The following is a 27,765-nucleotide window of genomic DNA, read 5'->3' on the forward strand; positions in this document are numbered from 1 at the left end:
ATAGACGGTAAACAACCTTTTTGGGTTGTTGTAGTAGTCGTTGTTGTTGTAGTTATATTCCTTCTTCAGATTTTTTCTTAGATTTCAGGGTTGTGTGCTGCATTATTATTAGATAAATAAATTTAAGCATTTGACAGTTGAGTTGAGTTGAGTTTAAGCGGCAAAGCCACAGCGCTACAAGCCGTAGGGACTCTGCATGACTTACAACCATGCAGAGGTGGTAACTGATGGTTATCATTGGCTCCGACGCCTACCCGAAACATTTTTGCTTTAATAAATCCAAAACTTTTGACCCATCCGCTCAAAAGTTTATAGCGGAAAGTGACAGTATCATGAGATATTGTGCAAAATTCAGTGATGCACCAATCCAAGACCACACTGAATCATATCTTATGATAAAAGACAAATCACTAGATGATTGTTGGGCACGGCTTCAGTCCGCCTATGATTTGGTTTTTTCAAAGCCAGATGACAGCCTACCCGAAAACTTTAATAATTCGGTAGAAGGCAAGTACTTCACTTGCCTTGAATTATATGAGGTGACCAAAGCTAAAATTGCCGATCAACTGTCGTTGATTAGAGCAATCGCCGCACCGAGTCCACCGAGTCGCGGGGAACACACCTCGGCAGAGGCAAACGTTTTCCTCCAAGTCCCACCTTGTGACACGGAGACATTTTACGGCGGTTACGAAAAATTTCCCGCTTTTCGTGACATGTTCACAGCGGTGTACATCAACCACCCGAAGCTCTCCCGTGCTCAAAAATTCTATCACCTCCGATACAAAACCCAAGGTAAAGCTGGCTCCATCGTCAAGCAATATCCGCTTAGCGACGATAACTTCGAGCTGGCCTGGGAAGCTTTACGGTCACGATACGAAAACAAACGTATCCTTGTTGACAACCAAATTAAAATTTTGATGACTTTGCCGACTATTCAATCCGAGAATAGCGAGCAACTTCAGAGGCTGCAAACATCAATTAACAACTGTCTGTCAGTTCTTAATTCCCAAGACGTCCATACAGACAGTTGGGATCCCATATTGGTGTACATATGCTCATCCAAATTGCCCGAAACCACACTGTCACTTTGGGAACAATCTCTCTCTTCTCGAAGAGATTTACCCTCATGGTCACAAATGGACGATTTTCTTACTTCAAGATACGAAGTAGTCGAAAGTCTTAACCGGCTTCATCCAAGCCAAAATAAACAAAAACCAGTCGCTCATCAAAATGCTGCGCAAAACAGGTCCTTTAACAGGAGTCAAACCTTTGTGGCAGAACCTAAGAGGGAACCAGCTTGCTCTTACTGCAAGTCCCCTCATCCCATTAGAGTCTGCCCACAATTTAAGCGAATTTCGGTACCAAACCGAGTACAATTCGCAAACCAACCCAAGCTGTGCAAAAACTGCCTTGGTAATACCCATAGCACTAATGAGTGTCCGAGCAAGTGGTCATGTACACATTGCCAACAACGGCATCACTCCCTGCTGCACATGAATCCCAAACCACAATCTCGACACTCCAGTGCGCGAGCGAATGAAACCGCCGCACAACACACTACTGCCCAGTCGACACCTCCCGCTCGACAAGCGCAGTCAAGCTCAGATTCCAGCGAGCAACCGTGCTGTTCCAAACAAGCACAAATACAATCATTGCACACCGCCAATGATAGCAAAATTCTCCTTCCAACTGCCATAGTCGCAGTTGAACACGAGGGTGAATTGTTTCAACTTAGAGCCCTGATTGATCAAGGCTCACAGAGAACTTTCATTTCCTCGAAAGTTCAAAAACGATTGAAACTACCATTCGAACATTCCAAGTTCGAAATTTCCGGCATGGGTGGACATGTAGTACAAAACTCCTCAAAGCTTTGTCCACTCACATTGGTTGCACCAAAAACCAAGCAACGGATAAACACACAGGCTATCGTGTTACCTCAGCTCACGAGGCACATGCCTACATTCACCATTAGCCGTGAAAACTGGCAGCGATTCAAGATCCTTGAACTTGCTGACCCAAGTTGCCACATACCAGCTCAAACTGATATGGTAATCGGCAGCGATATACTTCCACAAATCCTGCTCGAAGGTACACAAAAGATTTGCGACACTATCCTTGCGCAAAAAACAATATTTGGCTGGATTCTCAGTGGTCCAATAACCAAAAATGTAATGGCATTCTCGACACAAGTAGAAGAGTGCTCGAATGCAACTCTCAGCTCTCAGCTTCGAAAGTTTTGGGAAGAAGAAGGAATTCCACAACCTCCACAAATTTCCCCTGAAGATCAGGCATGTGAGCATATATATGCAACAACAACGACTCGTGCCCCAAACGGTCGATACATTGTGCGACTTCCATTCAAGGAAGAATTTCCAAAAAAGCTGTCTCTGGGCCACTCTCGGTCAGCTGCACTTCAGCAGTTTTTCAGTATGGAGCGATCGCTTCAGAAAAAAGGAGACTTAGCCACAATGTACAATAATGTGTTGCAAGAGTATCTCGACCTCGGTCATATGGAGCACACGAAGCCATGCGAGATAATTTCCAATGGCAAATACTTCTCTTTCTACTTGCCACATCATGCGGTCGTCAAACTAGATAAGGTGACCACCAAGTTTCGCGTGGTATTCAACGCCTCAAAAACATCTGGCTCAGGAAATTCCCTGAATGACGTGTTGCACACTGGTCCCACACTCCAGCCAGATCTCATGCTGCTCATTCTGCAGTGGCGAATGCACAGATTCGTGTTCAATGGCGACATTGAAAAAATGTATCGTCAAATACTCATCCATGAGGACGATAAAGATTTTCAGCGAATCTTATTTCGCACATCGGCTGACTCTCCTGTCACCGATTATAATCTTAAAACCGTAACGTTCGGGGTTAATTGTGCACCATACCTCGCTATCTGTACCCTGCATCAATTAGCAGATGATACGATAGCGACATTTCCCTTGGCTGCCACAATACTTAAAACCGAAACGTATGTGGATGACATCTTATCCGGAAGTCATGATATTGACAACGCCACTGAATCACTTTTGTGATCAAAGCGCTTAAGTCAGCTGGTTTCATACTCAAGAAACTAACGGCCAATCATTCGGCCATTTTAGAAAAATTTCCAAAGGAGGATCTTCTCGACTCCAACTTTTTGAAATTTGAGAGCGCTTCCACAACCAAAACTCTTGGCATACAATGGAACGCACTCACAGATAAATTTTCATACACCATTCTGCCTGCATCGACATCGAATGCCGTCACAAAGCGACAAATTTTATCTTCTGTCGCAAAACTTTTTGACCCGGCAGGATGGCTGTCGCCAGTGATGATTCAAGCAAAGATTCTGCTTCAAGAACTTTGGCTGGATGGCGTTGATTGGGACGAATGTGCCAAACCTATATCCTTAGCAAAATGGCAGCAGTTCGCAGAAAATCTGCCAGCCATTTGCCACATCGAGATCCCTCGATGGGTTAACTTCACTCCGGGGCAAGGCAAACAAATCCACGGGTTTTGCGATGTCTCTTGGTTGCAAAAAGCAAAGTCGCACCATTGAAGACGCAAAACTGGTCGCAACTGTTCGAAAACAGCTCAAATTGGAATCGTGCAACACATTCTTATGATCAGGTTCAGAGATTGTGCTAGGTTGGCTTGAAAAACCACCATGTACATGGAAGACGTATGTATCCAATCGTACCTCCCAAATCCGGGAATATCTTCCAACCGGTACATGGCGCCATGTTGCCAGCCAAGATAATCCAGCCGACCTCGGCACCCGCGGGTGCAAACCGCAGGACTGCAAATTCCCCACTCTGGTGGCACGGACCAAAATTGCTCTCTTGCCACATGGATGCATGGCCAAGGTCAAAGGCACGCAGTGCATCTCCACCAGAAAAGCGCAAAGTGGAGGTATATCCCGCGCTTGAAGAAGAGGTCGATTTTCTTGATCGCTTTTCTTCTTTCTCTCGAGCACTCCGCGTGACTGCGTACATGTTCCGCTTCGTGAGCAATGCCCGCAACAAATCAAAGGGGTTAGCTACAATCACCTATCCGCATCTGACACATAACGAATTTCAATATGCAAAAATTCGTCTTATCAACGCAGCGCAATCACGCCATTTTCCGAGCGAAAAAAGCGCTTTGCAAGATAAAAGGCCACTTAACAAAAAAAGTCCTCTTCTTGTTCTCAATCCTTCGTTGGACAAAGACGGACTTCTACGGGTTAATGGCCGATTAGCACATTCCACCTTGAGCTATAATGAAAGGCACCCAATCATTCTCCCTACCGAATCGAAGTTCTACCAGCTATATTTGGAGTTTTTACACTCGCCTGTTCTTCACGCAGAAACACGATTAATGCTCCAAATGGTAAGGTAAGAGTACTACGTACCAAAGCTAAAACCTCTCATTAAAAAATGCATCTTTCAATGCAAAGCGTGCACGCTTTACAAGCAACAAACACGCACCCAAATAATGGCCGCTCTACCCCCTGAGTGCTGCAGTTTCTCACTCCCATTTTCCACAACGGGAGTAGATTTTGCTGGGCCATTCCAAATTAAAGCAGCAGCTTCGTTGGCAGACGAGGCTTCCCCTCAAAAATAATGAGCGACAATGGAAAAACGTTCATTGGCGCCCAGCGCGCAACAGAACGCGACTTCGTTAAATTTCTTAACGAGTGTACCGCAGACATTGTCAAAAAATATGCCCCTCAAGGCATCAACTGGCAATATATACCACCCAGCGCCCCCCACATGGGCGGTTTGTGGGAATATGCAGTGAAAAGCTTTAAAATCCATCTAAAGAAAACCGCTGCAACCCACAAGTTTACCTTTGAAGAATTCACGACGCTTCTGGTGCGAATTGAAGCAGTCCACAACTCGAGGCCTCTGTCCGCACTTTCCCAAGACCCAGATGATATGACAGCACTTACTCCGGGTCACTTCCTTCGAGGTGCACCGCTATTGGCCATTCCCGAGCCTAATGCGGAAGACCTCTCTCTACTAAATCGGTGGGAGAAAGTCAAAGCACTCCACCACCAATTCAGTCGCCGCTGGAAAGAAGATTACCTCAAAGATCTTCAGAAGAGATACAAGTAGAAAACTCCACAACGCGATCCTCAGCCAGGCGACATCGTCGTGATCAAAGAAGACTCGCTCCCCCCCCACCGAGTGGCGATTGGGACGAACCGAAAACGTTCGCCACGGCCCTGATAACCACATACGTGTCGTGGAAGTCCGTACACAAAATGGAGTTATCACGCGGCCACTTGTCAAACTGTGCTTCCTTCCCAAAGCACAATAAATAATTCTATACATCTTTTCCTTTTGTATATTAAGGGTCTTAACTTCCCGTTTAAATATTGTACCCAAGTACTCCTCGTTTCTCTGCCTTTGCTTCTACTTCCAGATTGAAGACACCATGGCATCGCGGAAGGCATGCCCCCCTGGCTCCAACGGCAGAGACGGAGAACTGCCTCCAATGTCGGCTCTGCCACAAGTACCACGCGCTCAGGACGTGCCCGGCCTTTAAGGCCATGAAGCCACCGCAGCGATTGGCAGTATCCCGAGTGCAAGGGTATTGTGTCAACTGCCTTGCGCTCACCCACACAACCGGCGAGTGCGATTCACCAGGCAGCTTAGCGCACCAAAAGGCCTGAAAACGGCCAGCTACCAGGGCCACACCACTCTCCGCGCCCTGGCAACACCATTCGCGCCCTTCAAGAGCTGCAGAAAGTGCTCAAGAGCACATCCCTGCAGGGCGGGGCGATGTCTAAGCCGCCGCTTAAACCGAATTCAGCGGCCGTGCGCGCATCTTTTGGCGGCAGTGGAGTCGAAGCGACTCCGAAAATAATTACCGAGCGCGCACGGCCGCCTCCCCATCGTCGTGCGAAATCAGCACAAAGCAGTTCAGCAACTACCAGCGATAAACGCGCACGCGCCCCGGGGATTAGTAATTTGCGAAGTTGAAATCCTTTTTGACCAAGTGAACGCTTATATATATATATATCTTGAACGCTTTTGTATAACTCATGAATAAACGGAGTTGAATTTTATAACTTTTTAAAAACGAAAACAAGTGTTTACTTTAAGCGGAAAGCCAGTGGGCATACAAAAAAAACGGTGAGTGCGAAAGGCGACCATTGGAATTATTCACCATAGTTAACAAAAATTTACCACCCGTAGTACTTTTCTATCAATTCGCAAATGCCGTTTGCACAAAAAAGCATATGAAATGCGTTTCATTTAAATCGTTCAGAAAATGAGTCATTTATGTATACCATTTTATGTGGAATTATTCAATAAATTTCGTTTTACACTATACTTTTTGAGACTATTTGGACTTAATTATTTTTTGTTTCTTAAAAGCAACCCTGCGTGGTTGGATCACTAGCATATTCATCCCCGAGGAAGGCAGTCGCCAAATTCATCGAAGGTTGTTTACTGGTTATATTGTGATTTATTCTACTCGCATACTCATATTCATGATACACAATGTTCATCCGCTGATTCACAATCCACATGTTCCACAGTTCTGACATTTGCGTACACAATTTTACAATTTCTCCTTCTTCTTTGTTCAACCGCCAAACTTATAAGTTATACCCATGATTCAATCAGAGAACGTATATTTATAGAGAAGGTCCAAGAACTGTGAATGCCACATTTTTCGAGCCAACTAAACTGGCGAAGCGCATTTTAAGAGCGACAAATATTTGGAATACTTAACAGCGAAAGCAAAATACAAAGCAGAAAAGAAGAATGTTAACAGAGCTAAATCTCACGAGAGCATTTGGAATGTTAATTAAACATGAATATTGAAGATTTTTGTGATATTTTGGGAAAATTTTCAAATAGAAAACCCAAGTAAAAGAAATTAAATTTTTGTTCAATGATTTGTACAAGTAACATGAAATTAAATCGAAAATAGTATATAACATTCCCGATTTTTGTGATATTTTATTAATAATTGCAAATAGAAAAGTCCCATGTGTTTGTGTTTTTTTTGTGAAAATATTTTTTATAAACAAAATCCTTTTCCCCGGTGATTTCCACAAATATCGTGAAAATAAATCGAAAATGTTATATAGCATTTTTTGATTTTTGTAATATTTTGTTAGATTTTCAATTATAAAACTTTATTGGTATTAGATTTTTTTTGTAAATAGAGTTTTTAGGGTAAAAAATAATTTCTTCTCGGTGATTTGTTAAAACGTTAAAATAAATCGAAAATATTATATAACATTTTCCAATTTTTGTGTTATTTTCAAGTAAAAAACTGTATTGGTATTGGACTAAAAAAAAAAACTTGTGAAAAGAATTATTTTCCTTTTTTTTTGTAGAGATCTCACAAAACTAAGTCGAAAGTCTGTATGAATTTTTTCCATATTTTCGATATTTATGGAAATAATTCAGTTTTTAATTATTTTCGACTTGGAAACTTTTTTTAAAAATACTTAAAATCTGAAAACGTCGGATTTTCGCAGCAATTAGTAAAGATCACGCTAATCTAAGCCGAAACTATTTAACAAATTTTTCAACATTTTCAATATTTATTCAGTTTTCAAATATGTTCTAATAAAGTCGTGTAAGTTGCCATTGGATGGGTGGCAGCTCCGCTACTCATGTGCATATTTGTCCCCCACATTGTCATTTACATATCTAATTTATTAATAACTAAACCTAAATTTATAAAGCACATATTTGTAAACTTCATTTCATTACCTATTTCTGCTACCAAACTTTTCATGCATCCAAAAAGACAAACAAATGAGAATGTAAGTATGTATGCATTTATAAATGTACATATAAACATACATATACACGATTGTTCTGCTTTCGTCTTCCCCTCGCAGCTTCCATCCACACAAATTATTCAATTTCTGCGAATTGGAATTGGCATTTTTTACACGCATACATGCATACTTTCATATACACATGTACAGTGGAGTACCACTAGCTTGGACATTTCATTGCTTGTACTTTGATGTGTTTGAATTTTTTACGGTACTGAAGATTTGCTTACGGTTGAAAAATATTAAAAATCGTCCGTGCATATATGTATGTAAATATATTTTTATAAACGCTTTGAAGTATAGAAAATTTTAAATTTAAAAAATAAATAAAATAATTTTTTTGTATATATATAAATTTTGTTCAAGGCACATTGACCCACCTGTACAAAAATTGTGGCGCGGCATGGACAAAAATTTTACAATTTCGGACCGAAAAATATGAAAACGAGCTAAGTTGCCACGTTACATCTGTGAACTTCCGATAAAACCACATATGTTTGTGATTTTACAAGTTTTGATTTTATTAAAAAAAAATTAATGTATTTTGCTGCAGAAAACGTACACTTTTATTTAATGTTTATTAAGATGACACTTTAAAATACTAGTTAATGATTGAAATATTGGTATGGAACAGAGAAATAGAATGTTTTGTCAAAAATTACCAAAAATTACCAAAAATTGCCAAGATTCGAGATAACTTATTTTACTGGATATAGAGAAATAATTGCCAATTTTCACTTGGCTGGCCGAGATTTCTTCATTTTAAGATTTTAGAATTTTTGTGTCGGATTGACAAAGTTGCGCTTGTTGGTGATGAATTTGCGGGGAGATGTACTGCGGTTATTTTTATGAATGAATTTACTTGGCCTTGAGAAATGCGCGCATGCGTTTATGAAAGAAATAGTTATTGTTGTATTTGAGTATGCGCGTAATGATGTGCATATGTATGTATGCTGCCGTGAGTTGTAAATATGTACATTTGTGTGTATGTGCGTAGTATTTTGGCAGTAATATGCACATACATAAATATATATGTATGCATGTAAAAACTTTATCAGTTAATGGAGAACGTATGTACATACATATGCATGGGGAAATGCATTTTCATTTGACTCCAAAACTATTGGGGCACATTCGTATATGAAATAAAGTCTACTCTAAGTTTAAGTTTGTCAGTCCCAAATAAGAAGAAAGTTAGTTGCATCTTTTTTTTCACAGATGCCTAGTCCACTGAAAGTGATATGAAAAAGCTGTAACTAACTTTAGTGTCGGCTTTATTTTAACTATGCATATGCCCCATTATTTACATATAATACGAATATAGCAGTGAAAAATGATAATGCACAGTTTTTCTCAATATAAATAACTTTTCGACAAAAACAACTTTGAAGTTAACACGTGCAGTGCAATCAATGCATTTGTACGTTTTTTTTGACAATGTATCCATCTTTGAAGTGGATGTGTGAGAAAACTAAGGCAGCTAGAAAACTGCAGTTTGTTGCATTGAGGACAGCGTACCTATTAGCTACCATATCGTTAAAAATATAAAAACCGATTTTCTTCGTTTTTAATGCCGACATCAGTGCGCATTTGTATTTTTTGGTCAATGTGTCCATCTTTAAAGTGAATTTGGGGAAAAACTAAGGCAGCTAGAAAACTGCGGTTTGTTGCGTTGAAAATAGCGTAGCATCTACCATATGAATCGGTAAAAAAGTAAAAGTCGATTTTCTCAACCCAAATGCCGACGGCAAATCACCAACGAATTTGCCAATTGCATACTACATATTTGCATAACTTTCACATTTTAGATTCACAAAATTGTATTTCTCACATACATATGCATGAACACAATATGTACATATTACATATTTCGACCTATGCATGCATTTATTTTAAATAATTAACCAATTTAAAGAACAATAAAAGCTTTGTAAAAACGTAAAAAGCCGTCAGCATTTCGCGTCTAACAAGAAAAACATGCATTTGCTTTGATGAGACAATTTCTGTTAAATTTATTTTGCTTCTGGCTGGGCTCTGTTAAAATTCGATTGTCTCTGGCTTGCCGCTCTTAAAATGCGCTTCGCCAGTTTTGTTGGTATTTGACAGTTTCCACGCTGATTCGTTCTTGGACCTTCTCTATAAATATACGTTCTCTGATTCAATAATACAAGGTTAGATAATTATTGACAACTGTGGTTTGACACTCCCTTACAAAAGGTTGCATTTACGAAGGACGGAGAAAAGGAAGAAAGAAATCTCTTAGTGCGAAAATTGTAGTAGAAAAGTACGCAAAGTATGCAATTATTAGTGAAATTTCTTTTTGTAAATTCTAATGTATTTGCAGGAAATCTGGCATTTTAAGCGAAATGTTGCACGTAATATTGATATATCTACGTGAATTACTTAATTTATGTGCTATTTAGCTGTATGAAAACTGCAAAATGACTCAAAATTAAAATAAGACTACTATGAGATTGATGTAAACATCCAATTTAAAAACAGTTTATGTTTTCATGAGTTAAGTATGCTTCATGTGCATATACAAATAAACATATTGCACAAAAGCTTATAGGGCTATTCGCGATCCGGTGCAAATGGCCTAGCATCATTGCATTGCAAATTTGTATTGCAAATTATTTGCAATACACAAACAAAATACACGCATTTGCATTTGTCATGGCTTGGCAAATTTGCAATACCGAAAATCCATAGCATAAAAATGCTATGCATTGCATTCATAAAGAAAACCAAAGCTGATGCACAAAAATTGTTTTGCAAAAGCTTTACCATGACAGTTTAATAAAGGTCGCTCACAATCCATGGCATATTTCTGCAATTGCATAAATTTGTCAGCTCTTATGCACCGAATCGCGAATAGCCCTTATATGTACTTCTATTTCACACCACAGCTACACTGTTTCCATGTAAATTTGCAAAGAAGCAACACGGGGCCACTGCTAAGGGAGCGGTGCGAGAGAGACAACTGTCAGTTTATCGAACCTTGTATTTTTGAATCATGAGTTATACCTAACTAATGAAATAATAAAGATAATCACCCGAAAATTTGTCATCCGCCCATAGTAAAACCATAGAAACCAAGAGTGAAAAGTGAATCGGTATAATCACTTTTCAGTTTTGGTTTCCATGCTTTTACTATGGGCGGATGACAAATTTTCGGGTGAATTTTTTTTTCAGGCGAAACTCAGGATAAGGCAGAATATCAATTTAATTAAATAAAAGTTTTCAAACAGGTGGCAACAGTGTTGCCAAGTTTTAAATTAAAAAAAGCACTAAAACCCAAAAAAAAAATCGCGTTTTTTCTCGAAGAAGCTCCAAATTTTTTATTGGAAGATTCAATGTGTGCATACACAATTTTATTGTAGGTACGTCGATTCAAATTAATAACAATTAATGTTTCTTCCTCGGCGGTCGAAGGTTCGGTATTCATTTTACTGTTAGGGGATGCTGGTGCTTGTTTCAATATTCGTAAAAAATATAACAAAGCCCGAATTAAAGGTCTAAAGATCTTATCCTGGTCCCAGCAACATGGACGTTTTTACAGGCAATGGCAAATTACCATATGTAATTCTAGCTTGATTTAAAGTTCTGCAACATATTTTTTTACAAACATGGGCCCCTTCGCTTATGATTGTCATTGTGCCATGATTATGTTTCCATTTTTGTAAAGTTCCTTCAAATTGCTATAAATTTAACTTCCATTTTTGTTTCAGATTTACAGTTTTGGTGTCTTCAAACTAAAAACAAAAACCAAAAAACGCACCATGCACCAAACTCTAAAATTTTCGCGTTTTGAATTAAGAAAAGCACTAAGTTCGCAACAGTGGGTGGAAACCTTCCACAAAAATATGTTCAGCTGTAAGCCTTTGCAGACCTCTTTCTTTTGACATATTGCAATATTTACTTTATCGTATCAATTTACTTGAACTGACATTTTCAACTAGGTGGCAACTCTCAAATTTTTTCTTCTATATTGTAAGTTAGACATCTAGCGATACATCGGTGAAAACTGAATTCTATTCCATGCTTTAGTTTTCGAGTGATGCGCGTACAAATATACAGAGAGACAGGCAGATAAAAATTCTAAAAATTGTTGATTTGGCTTCTGTAGTTCTAATAAAGACCCCCATATTAATTTTTCTTAATATCTATAATGTACAAACATCATCTGTTACAATTTTATTATAAGTTCAAATATAGATTTCATTTATTTTATCAATTTAGTTCAATACAATTTTTCAAACAGGTGACAACCCTCAAAATTATTTTCGACAGTAAAATTTTCTAACCCTCTTCAGTTTGATACCCATATTGCAATATTCATTCATCTTAAAAATTAAATTTTATTAAAATTTTCAAACAGGTGGCAACCCTCAAAAAAATATTTCCGTCTGCAAGCTTTCCTAAACTTCTTTCTTTTGACGCCCATATTGCAATATTCACTTCTTTTATTAATTTACTTAACATGAAATTTTCAAACAGGTGGCAATTTTCTACTTTTTTTCTTTCTATATTTTAAGCTAGACCTCTAGCAATACATCAGTGAAAACATGCATTAGTTTTCGAGTGATGTGCGTGCAAACATACAGACAGATAGACAGATAGACAGACGGATAGACAAAAATTCTAAAAATTGTTGATTTGGCTTCTGTTGCTCTAATAAATTAATTTTTCTTTAATATCTACAATGTACAGATATCGGCTTGTTACAATTTTATTATATGTATAGATATACTAGCGAAGAAATATCAAGTTTTGTAAGTATTTTTGTTAATTTGCTTGTGTATTTCAGAAAAATTTAGAACATCGCCAAATGATAAAAAAGACTGCTATGTAAACAAAAAATGGTGTCCATGGTGTATTTGGCAGTTTTACAAGTTTTTACCCGAAAAGTGTTCCCGTACTTTTTGATTTTTCTCTCTTTCGCTGAGAGCAATTTTGCTTTTTGACAGTTTTACAGGTATTATCCAGAAAAGTTAAGGACCGAAACTATTAAAAGCAGCAACTCTTATCCATCTATGTATATCGCAAAGCTCGAGAACGGCTGAACCGATTTTTTTCGAAATTTCGGACACCTGCTGCAGACGTTCAAAGGATGGTCATAGGCTACCAAAAATCTCGATATACAAAAGGGGCGTGGAACCTCCCATACAAACCGAGTTTTTCATACACCATATCTCTGGAACTGTGCATGGCAGAGTTCTGGAACTTGGTATGAAGACATATGAAATCGATCGCATACTTTTGGAGAGAAATTGGAGCTATTGGAAAAGGGGCGAGGCATCTCCCATACAAACCTAACTTTTCATACTGCATACCTCGGGAAATGTTCATGAAATAGTGATGGAACTTGGTATGGAGATATATGAAATCCATCGCATACTCTTGGAGGAAAATTTGAGCTATTGGAAAAGGGGGCGTGGCACCTCCCATACAAACCGAATTTATCATACTGCATATCTCTGGAAGTGTTCATGGAAGATTACTGGAACTTGCTATTGGCGCATATGAAATCGATCACATACTATTAGAGAAAAAAATGGACCTATTTCAAAAGGGGGTGTGGCACCTCCCTAACAAACCGAATTTTTCATACTGCATATCTCTGGAAGAGTTTATAGTAAAGTATCGTAACTTTGGTATGGAGATATATGAAATCCATGGCATACTCTTGGAGGAAAATTTGAGTTATTGGAAAAGGGGGCGTGGCACCTTCCATACAAACCGAATTTTTCATGCTGCATATCTCTGGAAATGTTCATGGTAAAGTACTGAAACTTGGTGTGGAGTAGGGATGTTTCGAATGTCATATTTTTCACATTCGCGAATGCGAATGCGTATTTCTGGAATGCGAATGTGCGAATGCGATTTTGCGAATGCGAATGTGAATGTTAGGAATAACATTAAAAAAGCTGTAATCAACTGAAGTCATCATTTTGATTACTTAAAATTTCTTTTTAATTATTAGAACATTGAGCGAGTACTTAACCTATACAGTGTTTTAATCTAATAGTAAAAGTTCAAAAGGGGCATATCGCTATCTTAGAAAGAAAAGTTGCTAAGTCCAATTTTAAAAATTTTACAGGAGAGGAAAAAATCTTCCTATAGCCATTTTCTTTAACTATTTCGCAAGACTTTGAATCAAATATATTGCGCGTTTAAAGCAAAGCAAAACTTCATAAGAATCAGAAGGTTTCGATATTTATTAAAAGATGTCGTATTATTTTGGCCTTATCGGATTTGCGGTGCTTCTTTTGGACTTAGCAAATTTTCCTTTTATTGCTTATGAAGAGGAAAAAATAAAACAAGTACCTTTTTGATTTTCGAAACGATGAGTATTCAATTTCTCTAGCCTCCTATATCAAAATATGAGTTTTCATAAAAAGTGGACTTAGCGACTTTTCACTCTAAGCTAGCGATATTATATTTCAAAAAAAAAAAATTTTGCTGCCTTTTCTCCCATGAGGCGATTTCTTAGAGGATCGTTTATAAGGCCGGCTGCACTGAACAATTGTTCACTTGGAACGCTGGCGGGTGGAGCGCTCAAATTTGCGGGCCAGATCTATTAATTTGTATCCAGATTCTACATCCGAGTCTTCGCTTTCGCTGGAGGAATCTAAAATTATCTTTAAGTTGCTTATAAGACTTTGAGTAGTACTTGTTGAAGGTCGATCAAAGTTGCTTGATAAACTACTTAACCGTTTAGCGCCTGAAGCTAAAAGCCGGTGGTTGCCGCCACTGTCTAAAATATATTATATTATACTAGAATAATCTTGTACTTTCATTTTTATCGATAAATTAAAATGACTTCTGTCACGCGTCGTAAGACGAGTTCTATAATGCGTCAGTTGTACTGCTTAGAGCCATTTCAACAATATTAGAGTGGACTCTCTGCGCATGCACACATTCGCATTCGCAAAACATTCGTATCATTTGATGCGAATGGGCATGTCGAATGCGAATGTGTAAAATGATGCGAATCATTCGCATAACGAATGCGAGTGCAAATATTCGCCCCATTCCTGGTGTGGAGATATATAATATCAATCGCATATGCTTGCAGAAAAATTGGAGCTATTGAAAAAGAGGGCGTGGTACCTCTTATACCTACCGAATATTTCATACCGCATATTTCTTGAAGAGTTCATGGTAAAATTTTTGAACTTGGTACGGAAATATATGAAAACAATAACATAATTATGGAGAAAAATTGGAGTTATTGGAAAAGGGGCGTGGCACCTCATATGCAACCGAATTTTTCATACTGTATATCTCTGGAAATGTTCATGGTCACACCTATCCTCAATCCAAAGGAAGTTGAATGAAAATGCCTAATAAAACGGTTCCCTGCATCTTTTTCCAGCTATTTCATGATTTCAAAATCCATTCCGAATGAAATCTTAGCTGATCGTTTGGTAGTTTTTTTTCAACAATTACTTTTTTCGATCTATAAATATTTTTAATTACTTTTTTATCTTTATTTTTTTGTTAATTTAGTTTTTTTTTAGTTTAGTTTTAGTTTTTAGTTTATTCAGTTTATTTAGTCTTTGATTACAATCTTACAGACTAGATAAAAATAAGACTATCATAATTAACACTAAATACTATAGATTTAGATACACAAGTAGTTATAAGAAAAATGAATCAATAGATGATTTGAAAATATTTCTCGGCAACGAAAAATCAATATTTAGACTCTATGAGATCTTGTTAAATTCTGTCAGAGCGCGGAAAATCGGATCAAAATGGTAATAGTTAGCCTTAGTAGCACGCAAGTAAAACGGCAGAGATGAGCGTAGAAATCTGTGATGCACATTAAAGGATATCTTCTCCAGAAGGACCGAACAATCCAAAGAGCCAAAAGACCAAATCAAAAACGAACATGAGCAACTGGACAATTCTTCTAGTTTCAAGAGTTTGTAGGTGAATAAGTTTACAACAGGAAAAATATGAGGGCATCGGGTCATCAAAGTTAAGGGAACTTAACGCAAAACGAACAAATTTTCTCTGCACTCTTTTGAGTCTGGCGGCATGACAGCCGTAAATGGGGTTCCATATAATAGAAGCGTACTCTAGTTTTGATCGTACTAAAGAGATAAATAAAGCTTTCCTGGTGTATGGATCCTTAAAGTCTTTCGCATATCTACGCAGGAAAGCCAGGTTACTGTAGGCTTTTGGAAGAAATTTAATGTAACAATGTATTTTATAATTACGAAAAAATAGTTATGGAATGGAAAAATAACTGATAATTACTATAAAATGATACAAGAATAATAAAATGATACAAGAATAATAAAAATAACGATTTGGTTTGAACCAAAAAATTTATTTTAACTAAATATTGTATATTTTAATATACAATGTAAATTTTAAATATGCATGGAGGAGTATTCTACGACCATTCTTCTTAATCTTTCTTGGTTCTTCTTTCACGTTGATTTTGTAGCGGTTCCAAACGTTTAAGAAGGCTCTATGAACTGATTCACCTGGCTGCTCCGACCACAATCAAAATTCCTCGCCATCCAAAAAATGCTGCTCAAAAATTACGTGAATTTTCAATGTCACAGAAACTTTTGTACTGGCATAAGCCTTTTTCAATTCTTTAATGAATTTATCTAAATCCTGGCCGGGAGGTGACATAAAACAACAAAAATCCACAATTTCGTTCATAGCTTTGAAAGCAGAAATGAAAGGTGTAAGTGAAAATTTGCCTACATTTGAATAAATTTCTGGATCATCTAGCGCATCTGAATTTTGCAGAAGTTGCTTTTGTAAGTGGCGGAACTAACCGTTCCTTGTAACACATGTAATTCAGGAATTGGACATTTTTTAATAACAAGTACATTATCATCTTCTTTGAGGAGAGCTGAGTGATTTTCCATTGCCAGTTTCTTATTTTCACCTCCAAGTACAAACTGCTCATGATCTTTTTTTTAATTTCCATAAGTGTTTTAAAGTACGACGACATGTTCAGACACTTCAAAGTTTGCATTTACATGCTCTTTTTATAAGATTCTCATATTTCTCGCTGATGGCATTACTAATTTGATGATTGCTAGAAACAATTTTTTTTCACAACGGGCACACATTTTTGACCGATTTTCGTCGTGTTTACTTCTCAAACTCACTTTTTCCGTTGTTTTACTACTAAGACTTACGTGTACATACAAAATTTACGTAAGACGAAAAAAGTTACTTAAAAAGGATATTGTTACTTGGGTCCGAAAAAATATTTTAAGATCGAAAAAAGTAATTGTTGAAAAAACTGCTAAACGATCAGGTAGGATTTCCTTCGCAACGGATTTTTAAACTATGAAATAGCTGGAATGAGATGCGGTAAACCATTTCATTAGGCATTTTCGTTTAACTTCTTTTTGATTGAGGATAGGTGTGTGGTAGAGTACTGAAACTTGGTATGGAGCTTCTATGTATATGAAATCAGTTGCATACTCCTGAGAAAAATTGGAGCTATTGTAAAAGGGCGTGAGCCCTCCCATACAATACAAATATTTCATACTGCATTTCTCTGGAAGTGTTCATGGTACAGCACTGGAACTGGGTATGGAGATATATGAAATCAATCGCATACTCATGGAGAAAAATTCGGACTATTTGTATATCTCTGGAAATATTCATGGTAGAGTACTGGAACTTGGTATGGAGATACTATATATCTGTGGTCATAAGCAATAACCGCCTAAGTCGACTTAAGAAAGAACTGAGTGGTATATTTCGTACGTATTCTGCAACTACAATTCCATGTGTATGTAAAACACCCATCTCGCCAGCTAGGATATTTAAAATGTTATAGACGAACATATTTTGGTTTCCCCATAAGGTTAAGATTACAATCCAAATGTTTAAAACGTTTTTTTCTCCAATTCAGGTTTTTCGACTTAGACGGTTATTATTATTTTTATTATTATTATTTATTTATTACAGCTCTCTTGAGCCTAATTCATTACAATATATGTAGACTTAACCTAGTTATTTAATATTACATTGCTTAAGCCTAATTAAATCATTTGGTATGGCATTCATACATGGCAATTACAAGTTGAAATTACGGAACAATAGCAAACGGAAAACAGATATAAAGTAATACATTACATTATATTGGGATAGTTTTACAAAATTCAAACAACTTTCTTTTAAACTCATTGATGTTTTTACATTGCTTGACAGTATTTGGTAATTCATTATAACATTTAACCCTTAATAATAAACCCTTGTACCCTTGTAATAAAGATTAAATTTATCAGATTCGCTTTTTAACATGGGTAAATTGAAGTCATTTTTCTTACGTGTATCTTTGTTGTGCACATTGCTGCCATACTTTAAGTTAATTTTTAGGTATTCTGGTAAATTATCTTCAATAATGTTTTTAACAAAATTCATCGTATAATAAAAGTGCTGTTGTTTCACACTTAGCCAACCAAGGGCTGATAACATGTCTCTAATGGGCGTGTCATATCGTTTTCGAAGAATGAATCTCATTGCTTGGTTCTGTTGTTTCGGCAATTTATAAATTTGGCTATCATTCATTATGAAGAAAATTGTTGGACAATAATTGAGGAGAGGTTTTATTATTGATCCATATATCATTATTTTATATTTCCCTTTCAGTAATTTGCAAGAACGTCGCATAAAGTACATTTTTTTTTGCTATTTTGCTTACGGTATACAGTATATTTTGCGTTGCCCCTCTATGCTTAAGTGCACATTTAAGATACCTACCCCAAAATGCGCATCAGAGGCATTATTTTTAAAATTTATAAGGAAACTGCTCCGATAGATGCATTCAACATACCTGCACATTGGCGATACCTGCCTTAAAAATTGTGCGACTAGTATCAATTATCAATGAAAGTATTACGTTTACCTGCACTGGCCCTATTTTGCTCATCTCGCAGAACAACGAAAATGGCTATCAATTTATGTAGTTATATAGATAATTAGATAGCAATCGGTAAAAATTTCGCTTGCAGTAATTTCTACATGGTAAGTGCTCCGCCAATATTTGTTTTCATAGGGATTCGGATACCTTCCTCATTGAAGTAGTAAAGAAAATTCGCTTAAGTGCCTTTTTCGGTTACGTGCACAAGTTTTTCGTGCAAAGAAGGATGTGCAGCTAAGCAAAATATACTGTAGTCAATATGATCATTGAACTGTAGCTTCTCATCAATTTTTATACCCAAGTACGTAAAGCTCCGCACCCTTTCTATTTTTTGTTGGTTTATGTTTAAATTACGAAGTTCATGCATATCAATATTTCTTCTGGATATGACCATGTATTTGGTTTTACTTACATTTATTTTAAGTTTGTTTAAACATAGCCAATTATATATTGTATTTAAGTCATCTTGTAGTTTTGAAACAATATCAGTAATATGGTCACCATTTAACATGATTAATGTGTCATCAGCGAAAAGATTAATATCACAATATTTAATACCGTTGGCAATATCATTTATGTATATATTAAATAATATAGGTGCTAGTACTGAGCCTTGAGGTAGACCAACCACTATACTTCTTTTGTCAGATACCGACGATCCAATCTGTGTTCTCTGGTAACGATTTGTAATAAGACTTTGAAACCATTTTAGCTCAACGCCCCGTATCCCTATATTACTTAATTTATTTAAAAGTAACTCTTGATCTATGGTCTCAAATGCGTGCTTTAAGTCTAAGAAGACAGCAACTACAGTGACGAGCAAGACTGTAACATTGTGTATCACTTTTTTATTTCAGCCACCGCTATATTTCCAAGTTCTAACGACTTTCATCCATTTGTTGTATATTCTTGTTGGTACATCCCTGCTCCCTCTCTCAAAACGATTTGAAGTCAACACAGGAACAACGAAAAAACCAACAGACAAAAATGTTAATTAAGGCAAATGTTACAGTTTTGCACTCACTCTCAGTTTTGCATTTTACAGTTATCTCTTACTTAGTTGGAAGTCAGATGACTTTTTTCTGTATTGTAATTTATTGAAGAAGTGATCACCAGTAAATAATATAGTTAATCAGGAACCATAAATGTAAATAATAGATTTACTGCGGAAAGGCAAAAGTGGCAAAAAAATTGTGGAATTTGCTACTTGAAAATGTTAAGACTGAGAAAAAATATAGCCTAAAGTGTTCCCAAGGACAAAGGAAGTCTGTCAAAAAATATCACGGTCCGATATCTTGTGAACTTAGCAGCAAGTAGCGATGCAGCCACTATTACAGAAGCACTTAAGGTATTAAACTTTAATACAAATCAGTAGACAGCGAGGCGAAGAATTGCCAAATTGAGCACAAAGGCATCATAAAGAAGAAAAAAAGCAACTTTGATCAAAACACATGTGCGAGAGTGTTAGCATTTTTCTGCATCGCACGAAAACCGGACCGTTGCCTATTGCGATATGTTAGGCCGTTCAGAATGCAATAAAAAACATATTTTTAAGTTTCAATTGAAGGTTATTTGGTCTGTCAAGACTAAATTAATCGCTTTCGATCAGATCGCCGGGCATGGTATTGGATCAAAGACACAAATTAAGCCCATGCGCATCATGTAAGGCAAACTGTGAATCACAGTGGTAGGATCTTAATTGTTTGGGGTTGTATTTAAAAAATTTTGTTGGTCCGTTAGTACGCATAATGCGTAAGGAACAGTATCTGTTCATATTTCAACAAAATTTGCAAGATGTAGTCGAAAAAATTAGAGTTCCTAATTTGAAATGAACTCCACAATCCGCGTACATGAATCTCATCGAGAATTTGCGAAATCAACTAAAAGCAAAGCTTACTAAGTATCAAAGTCCGTTAAATGGAGTACATGAGCTGTGAAAGCAAACTAAGGATATATGGGGGATATACCTCCAGAATTTTTACAGAGATACAAATAAGGTATGCCAAATCGCATTCAGGAACTAAAACAAGCAAACCGGCAGCTTTAAAATAGTGATCAGAAATGGTTGGGAATTTTTTTCTGGCATAACTTGGGCATGATAAACTCAATGTCGTCATCTATATACCATTTTGTCGCTTCGTTTGACTTCCAGGTGAGATAAACGAAACAGTGCCTCCAGGCATAACATATCATATCGGTTAAAGCAAAAAATATGAACAGATAGAAATTTTATTAAGTACCAACGGTTTTAATCCAAAAAGTTTAGCAGTGCAATGGAATCTAGATATATGTGTTACTTTTTTGAGTGCTATTCCAAAAAGCAATTTTTTGCCGCAGATCAAATAAATATAAATTGCATATTTCGCAAATACATTGAGTGCGACTTTTTACAAAGTTTGCACCATTTTGTGCAACTTTCTCGAGTCATTTAGGAAGTTGATTGTTACCATTGAAACGAACGTCATCATCATGATATACAGATTTTCTGCCAACACTCAGAGCAGAAAGTTGCGATTCATCTTGTGGAGTAGAAGTTTGACTTGTTGAAGATGGGCCACCAACCGAACGCGTTTGATTGTAGCTCACAAGACCAGCAGCGATCTGTTCTCGGAATTCAGGTATCAATGAAATGATAAAAACGGCGGTCATTGCGTCCATCACCATCTCGGAACGACGGGAATCATTTTATGACTTCAAACCGTTTCAATGGCATCGTTTTGCGAATGGGTTCGAATGCATTCTTCATTAACTAGCTCTCTAAATTCGGGGAGCGATAAACCGACATGTATAAATGAATGCCGATTTACTGGCAGATATCATCGACATTCACATTGAATCTCAAGATTTTATCTTGACTAGCAGACCCGGCGAATTTCGTCCCGCCCAAAATTTTTATATATTTTATTGAAACTTTTTGGTCCAACATTTTCACCAAAAATTCACGTTTACGATTTTCATTGGCACATTTATCTGCTAAGATTAAGGTTTGGTGGTCATTTGCCGCTTTAAATAACCTTAGGAAAATGTTATATCCGTTCTTGAAATTCTCCAGTTGTGCGGCATTTCATAGCACGGTTATTCGCAAAGCGAAATAAATTTTTTCCTCTTCACTCCCTGGCGGCAACAATGACCCGGTTCTATAGTGAATGTCGTAGAAGCTTTACAGTATAGTAGGTGCCAAATCAAAATGGGTGCGAATCATTGTTCTGTACCTTAAAAGTTTGAACGCATAATAATATTGGAAAATCACATCCATTGGGCCAATTGCAACGCAGGACCGTCGATATACTCAATGGTGCAAAAGGTCGATTTAATCTGACCTTCACGGCCCCTTTTCTCACTTGGCTATTTTTAGTAATAGCTCGACTTCAGCACCACTTGGCAGCACGTTTTTTCAATAGTATTGCATACATATTTAAAACATTAGCCAAATCGGATCATAAATAAGATTTTTAGTAATAACTCAACTACAGCGCCAACTGTCGGATTAAATTGTGAAACTAAACCATCCAGAGACCCACTCAAATACACAACAAGTTTCGCTAAAATCCGTACAACCATTTAGGAGGATTTCACTCACAAACACACCTACAGAAGAATACAAAAATTCATTCAAAGATAGCTAAAGGTCGGTAGGTTTGTAGGCCTCACACCCCTTTTCAAATAGCCCAAATTTTCTCCATGAGTATGGGCTTGTTTTCAACTATATACATATCTCCATACGAAGTTCCAGTACTGTGCCATGAATACTTTTAGAGATATGCAGTATAAAAATTCGATTTATATGGGAGGAACCACGCCCCCCTTTCCAACAGCTGCCGTCTTTCTTCATGAGTATGCGATTGATTTCGTATATCTCCACACCAAGTTCCAGAACTCTACCATGAACACTTCCAAAGATAGGCAGTATGAAAAATTCGGTTTGTATGGAAGATGCCACACCCCCTTTTCCAATAGTTCCAATTTTTCTCCAAGAGTATGCGATTTATTTCGTACATCTCCATACAAAACTCTAGAACTCTACCAAAAAATTTCCAGAGATAAGCAGTATGAAAAATTCGGTTTGTATGGGAGATGTCACACCCCTTTTTACTATAGCTAAAATTTTTCTCCAAGGGTATGCGATTGATTTCGTATATCTCCATACCAATTTCCAAAACTCTACCATGCACACTTTCAGAGATATGTAGAATGAGAAATTCGGTTTGTATGGGAAGTGCCACGCCCCCTTTACATATAGATTTTTTTTCAGCCTAAAACCATCAGGCAGGTGGCAGTTTCAAAAAAATCGGTTCAGCCGCTCTCGAGCCTTGCGAAAACTAACAAACGGCTTTCTAAATATAAATTAGTTGAGATATATTATATATTATAATTATATTTTGACCGTATCCGTTCTTTCTGATTGGCGCAAAAAAATCTTGCCTAGTGACGAATTCGCCCCTTGATATGGTCGTTACTTAAAGCTATTTATATTCGAAATTGCATGAAAATTGGAAAACAGGAATCTATAAGCTTATCCAGGCAAAAAGCTACCTATGTACCGAATTTTAAGCAAATCGGACCATAAATGAGATTTTTTAGAATAGATCGGTCCCTGGTCCACTTCTCGGAAAAAATTGATCACATATGCTAATACATGCTAAAAAGCTATCTGCGCACCGAATTTTAAGCAAATCGGACCGTAAATTCGATTTTTTCGAATAGATCGGTCCCTGGACCACTTCCCAGAAAAAATGGGTCATATATGCTAATATATGCTAAAAAGCTACTTACCTATTAAATTTGAAGCAAATCGGACTATAATAAGATTTTTTCGAATTGACCGGTTCCTGGTCCACCTACCCGAAAAAAGTAAAAATTTTTTAGCCTAAAACATGGTGGTTACCGAAAGCTATTTGTAGACAAAATTTCATGAAAATCTGACCAGCCGTTCGCGAGATTACCTGTTACAAAAAAAGGGACTTCTCTTTATATAATTAGTATATATAGATATAGATATAGATAGTATAGTATAGTATAGTATAGTATAGTATAGTATAGTATATACTATAGAAGATATACATAGATATAGATAGTATAGATATAGATAGTATAGATATAGATAGTATAGATATAGATAGATTAAGTTAGAGCATACCGGTTCGTCTCTTAAACAATCATTTCAATTATCTCTTTATGGAAAAAATATAGAAATAATTGCGCCGGTCTTGAGAGCGTTTTTGTGTGATCAGGTAAGCCACGAAATGCCACCTCATTTATATGAAGTTTAAGGTTTGTTTTGTGCCAGATGACTTTGCTGAGTTCAGCAGAATCTCTGTTTATTTATTCAATGTCTGCAATAAAAATCCATACGATCAGTACGTAAAATCAAATTTCCAAAGATGTGAGAGAAACTCGTACTTCCAATCAAACAACCATTGGTTGGTACAACTGCTGGACCGGTAGCTTCGGCTATACTACTAGTCTCCACAGAATCCATAAATTCAAGAATTTCTTCGGCTGATAACTTCGACAATTTCTCACGCGACATCATTGAACGATTTGCATATATTGTTATTTAGACACTTTATGAAAAACAGGTGAAAAATTTATGAAAAGTATATGCCTTACCGGTAAAAAGCACCATAACTAAAACGCAATAGAAAAATGCGACGCGTAAAAAAATTCGCGCCGAACGACAAGAGTGCCTTGAGGCACACTTAGATTTTTTGCTATAGAACATAAAATACCACTTTTTTGAACACCGTAGATATAAAATCGTGAAGCTTATGACTAAAACTTTACGGGAATAAAATTCTTGAGTTAAAGGAACGTCTCCAAAATAAAAATTTCCGATGCTAAAAATTATAAATTTTTTAATACGAAAACACGACCTTCTCCTCCACCTGTTCGCAAAAAACGGATTACAGAGGACAAACGGCCCGTCGGATTACATTCCAATTTTAGAAAGAAATGTCATCAAACATATGATCAAGAGCGTTGAACTCACTTGCGTAATGAAAAATTAAATTTCATATGGAAAATATGGAGTATTTATTTCTGCTCAATTCTTCTTTCCAGCGAGCTAATACTAAGTTTAGTACAGTTTCACACGAGTGCCTTTTCCTAAAACCAGACTGTTGTGGTATTAATATTTTATTAGTTTCTTAATATTCTATTAGTTGCTTTTTAACTACCGTTTCAAGAATTTTTTCATCACTTGGCAACGTATTAATTGGTCTCATCTCGTCGGCTCTGATTGTGTTCTTGACTTTCTCAATTTTCATTTCATTTCATTTATTATAATCAAACCCACAACCATGAGTTATTTTACAGTGTTTGAACTTAATTTAATTATAAAAGCTTAAAAATAACATTAAGGGAAACCGTAGGTTGTAAAAATGTGTGAGGAGGAGAGGAAGAACAAAGAAGTATTAGAAAAAAGAAAAATATATGTGTACGTGCATCTTAGTAGTAAAGTGCGATGAACTTCGGATAGTTTTGATCTTATATGGCAGAGCGTTCCAAAGACGAACAGCAAAAACAAAGAACTGACGTTCAGATACAAGGCAACTGTATGTCATACTAAGCAGGTTAAGTGATCGGGCCGATCTCGTGAATTGAATTCGTTCAACAAGGTATTTGGGCTCATGAGAGTTAATTACCTTGTGAAGCAGCATTAGGCATTTTACTTTTAATAAATCGTCGAACTTTATAGAAAATATTTTTAAGGCAAAAACAGATATGTGATCACGACGTTTTACACAATACACGTATCTGGCGATGTTGTTGTAGAGGATATTAAGTTTACCACGACACAGACTATCACAATTGGCATACAGTTCACATCCATACAATAAGGTTGGTAACATAAATGTTTTAGCTAAAAGCAGTCGAATTTTCACTGGGGTAAAGTGCTGAATAGTCCATAATGAACCATAAACCTTGCCTATTGCACTATAAATGTGGGTATTCCACGATAGGGTTCTATTGAAAATTATCCCTAGGTTTCTTGCAGTGTCAACAAATTTTATAACAGAGTTGTTCAATTTCACTTCACTGTAGCCTTCAAGTTTGAAAGTCTTCTTGTAAATAACGATGCACTGTGATTTACTTGGATTTAAAAGTAACCCATTGTCACAGGCCCACTTGCTAACGTGATCTAAGTCAGTGTTGAGGTTACTAATACAATTATTAACGGATACAAAAGGGCAACTGACATATAGTTGAACATCATCTGCATATACATGAATATCACAATATTTTAACACACTTTGAAGATACATATAACACAAACAATAGAGGACCGAGAATCGAGCCTTGGGGAACGCCTTTAGTTACGGGTAAGCAGTTAGATATAATGTCACCGGCACAAACAGCTTGTGAGCGATCATTGAGGTATGATTTTATTAAATTTAATGCTGTCGACGAGAAGTTAAACAAGTTGCTAAGTTTCAAGGCTAGAAGTTCGTGATTAACAGTGTCGAAAGCTTTTGAATGATCCAGAAGTGTTAATAAAGTCACGCGATCGCTGTCAATGTTTAGTCTGATGTCGTCTGATACCCTAATTAGCGCCGTTATACAGCTTCTGTTGGATCTAAAACCAGATTGGTACCTATTCACCAGCAGGTTTCGACTCAGAAAAGAATTTATCTGAGTATGCATAATGCGCTCAAGTACCTTGAATAAAAAGGGTAGTATTGCGATGGGTCTAAAATCCCCATTAGATTTCTTAATTGGAATGATTTTTGCCGACTTCCAACAGTGAGGAAAAACAGACGTGGTCAAAATGCTGTTGAAGACATAAGTTACGTACGGTAAAATTTTAGGCAATAAGCATTTAAAAAAATTCGGATGAATTCCGTCTATGCCAATCGCATTAGATTTCACACTGAGGACGGACTCGACAACGGCACGCTCATCAATATTGGAGAAGGTAAAACCAGGTATTGTTCCATTCATACATACACTGTACTTTTCACGACATATATTACTGCTACAGGCGGATAATTGTACAAATTTTTCATTCAGCTCATCTACGTTTATATTCTCGGAAACATGATTACTTTTGTTGCCAATCCCTATTTCACGAATATATTTCCATGTTTTTTTTAGAACTTATTGCTGTGCTAAACTGATGCTCATAGTATTTCAGTTTTTTGCAATTTAATGGCTCTGGTGGCTTCTCTTCTATGACCCTTGAAGACATTATATGTTGCTGCACATTTCAGGTGTTTCCACTTTCTATATGCCTTGTTGCGCTTCTGAATAAGACCCTTTATATAGTTGTTGAACCAAGGCCGTTTACGAATATTGCCTGATTTTGTTACAACCGGCACATACTGTTCATATAGGGAACTTATATTGGTTTGAAGAAAATTCACCTGCTCGTTTGTGGATACCAAAGTGTAAACATACTCCCAGGGTATGGCATCAACAGCTTCTTCAAGTTGCTCATAATTAATATGCATAAAATCTCGATATATGCATAAAATCTCGATATAAACAATAGATGTTTTCCAGTGATCTGGAACAATACCATATTTTAGACTTTCATTAATTAACTGCGTGTAAAAGTACCCTGTATATGTTATAGAGTCTTTTATGACTCCCTCAGATAATAGTTTTTTTCCTCTAATTTTATTTTTAAAACCACTGTCAATTTCAAGCACTTCATCGGTTTCGATTTCTATAAATTTAAAGTTATGTGTGCAATTTGGAGTCGTAAAGGATTCTTTTTTACCAGGTTCTATATTTGAGGTAATTTCAATAATGCTGTCAATGAAGTACTTATTTAGTGATTGTGCAATATCATTTTCCGTTGTGTCAAGGTGTTGTGAATTAACACTTTATTAATGGTGTTTATTTCCTTTGACATACTTATGCAATTTTTTAGATGCTTCCACATTGATTTGCTATCTCCAATATTAACTGTTATTTTATGCTCCAAGTATGTAACCTTTTTAACCTTTACCATCCTCTTATATCTACGTTTGATTGTATTATAGTCGCTCCAGGCCCCTGATTCTAATGCTATCCTGTGAAGATTATAATTTTGTTTATTAAGGTTTGCTAATTCAGTATC

General features: G+C 36.7%; 1 protein-coding gene across 1 annotated transcript; it reads left to right on the forward strand.

The window, feature by feature from the left end:
* Positions 1-332: 332 nt before the first annotated feature.
* On the forward strand, positions 333-3,044 carry LOC118733122. The gene has a single exon (XM_036462360.1). It carries the CDS (start codon positions 333-335, stop codon positions 3,042-3,044), a length of 2,712 nt encoding a protein of 903 aa, XP_036318253.1.
* The last annotated feature ends 24,721 nt before the right edge of the window (positions 3,045-27,765 follow it).

This window comes from Rhagoletis pomonella, unplaced genomic scaffold (assembly GCF_013731165.1).
Source record: "Rhagoletis pomonella isolate Grant_MI unplaced genomic scaffold, Rhpom_1.0 Rhpom_scaffold_00001, whole genome shotgun sequence".
NCBI lineage: Eukaryota > Metazoa > Arthropoda > Insecta > Diptera > Tephritidae > Rhagoletis > Rhagoletis pomonella.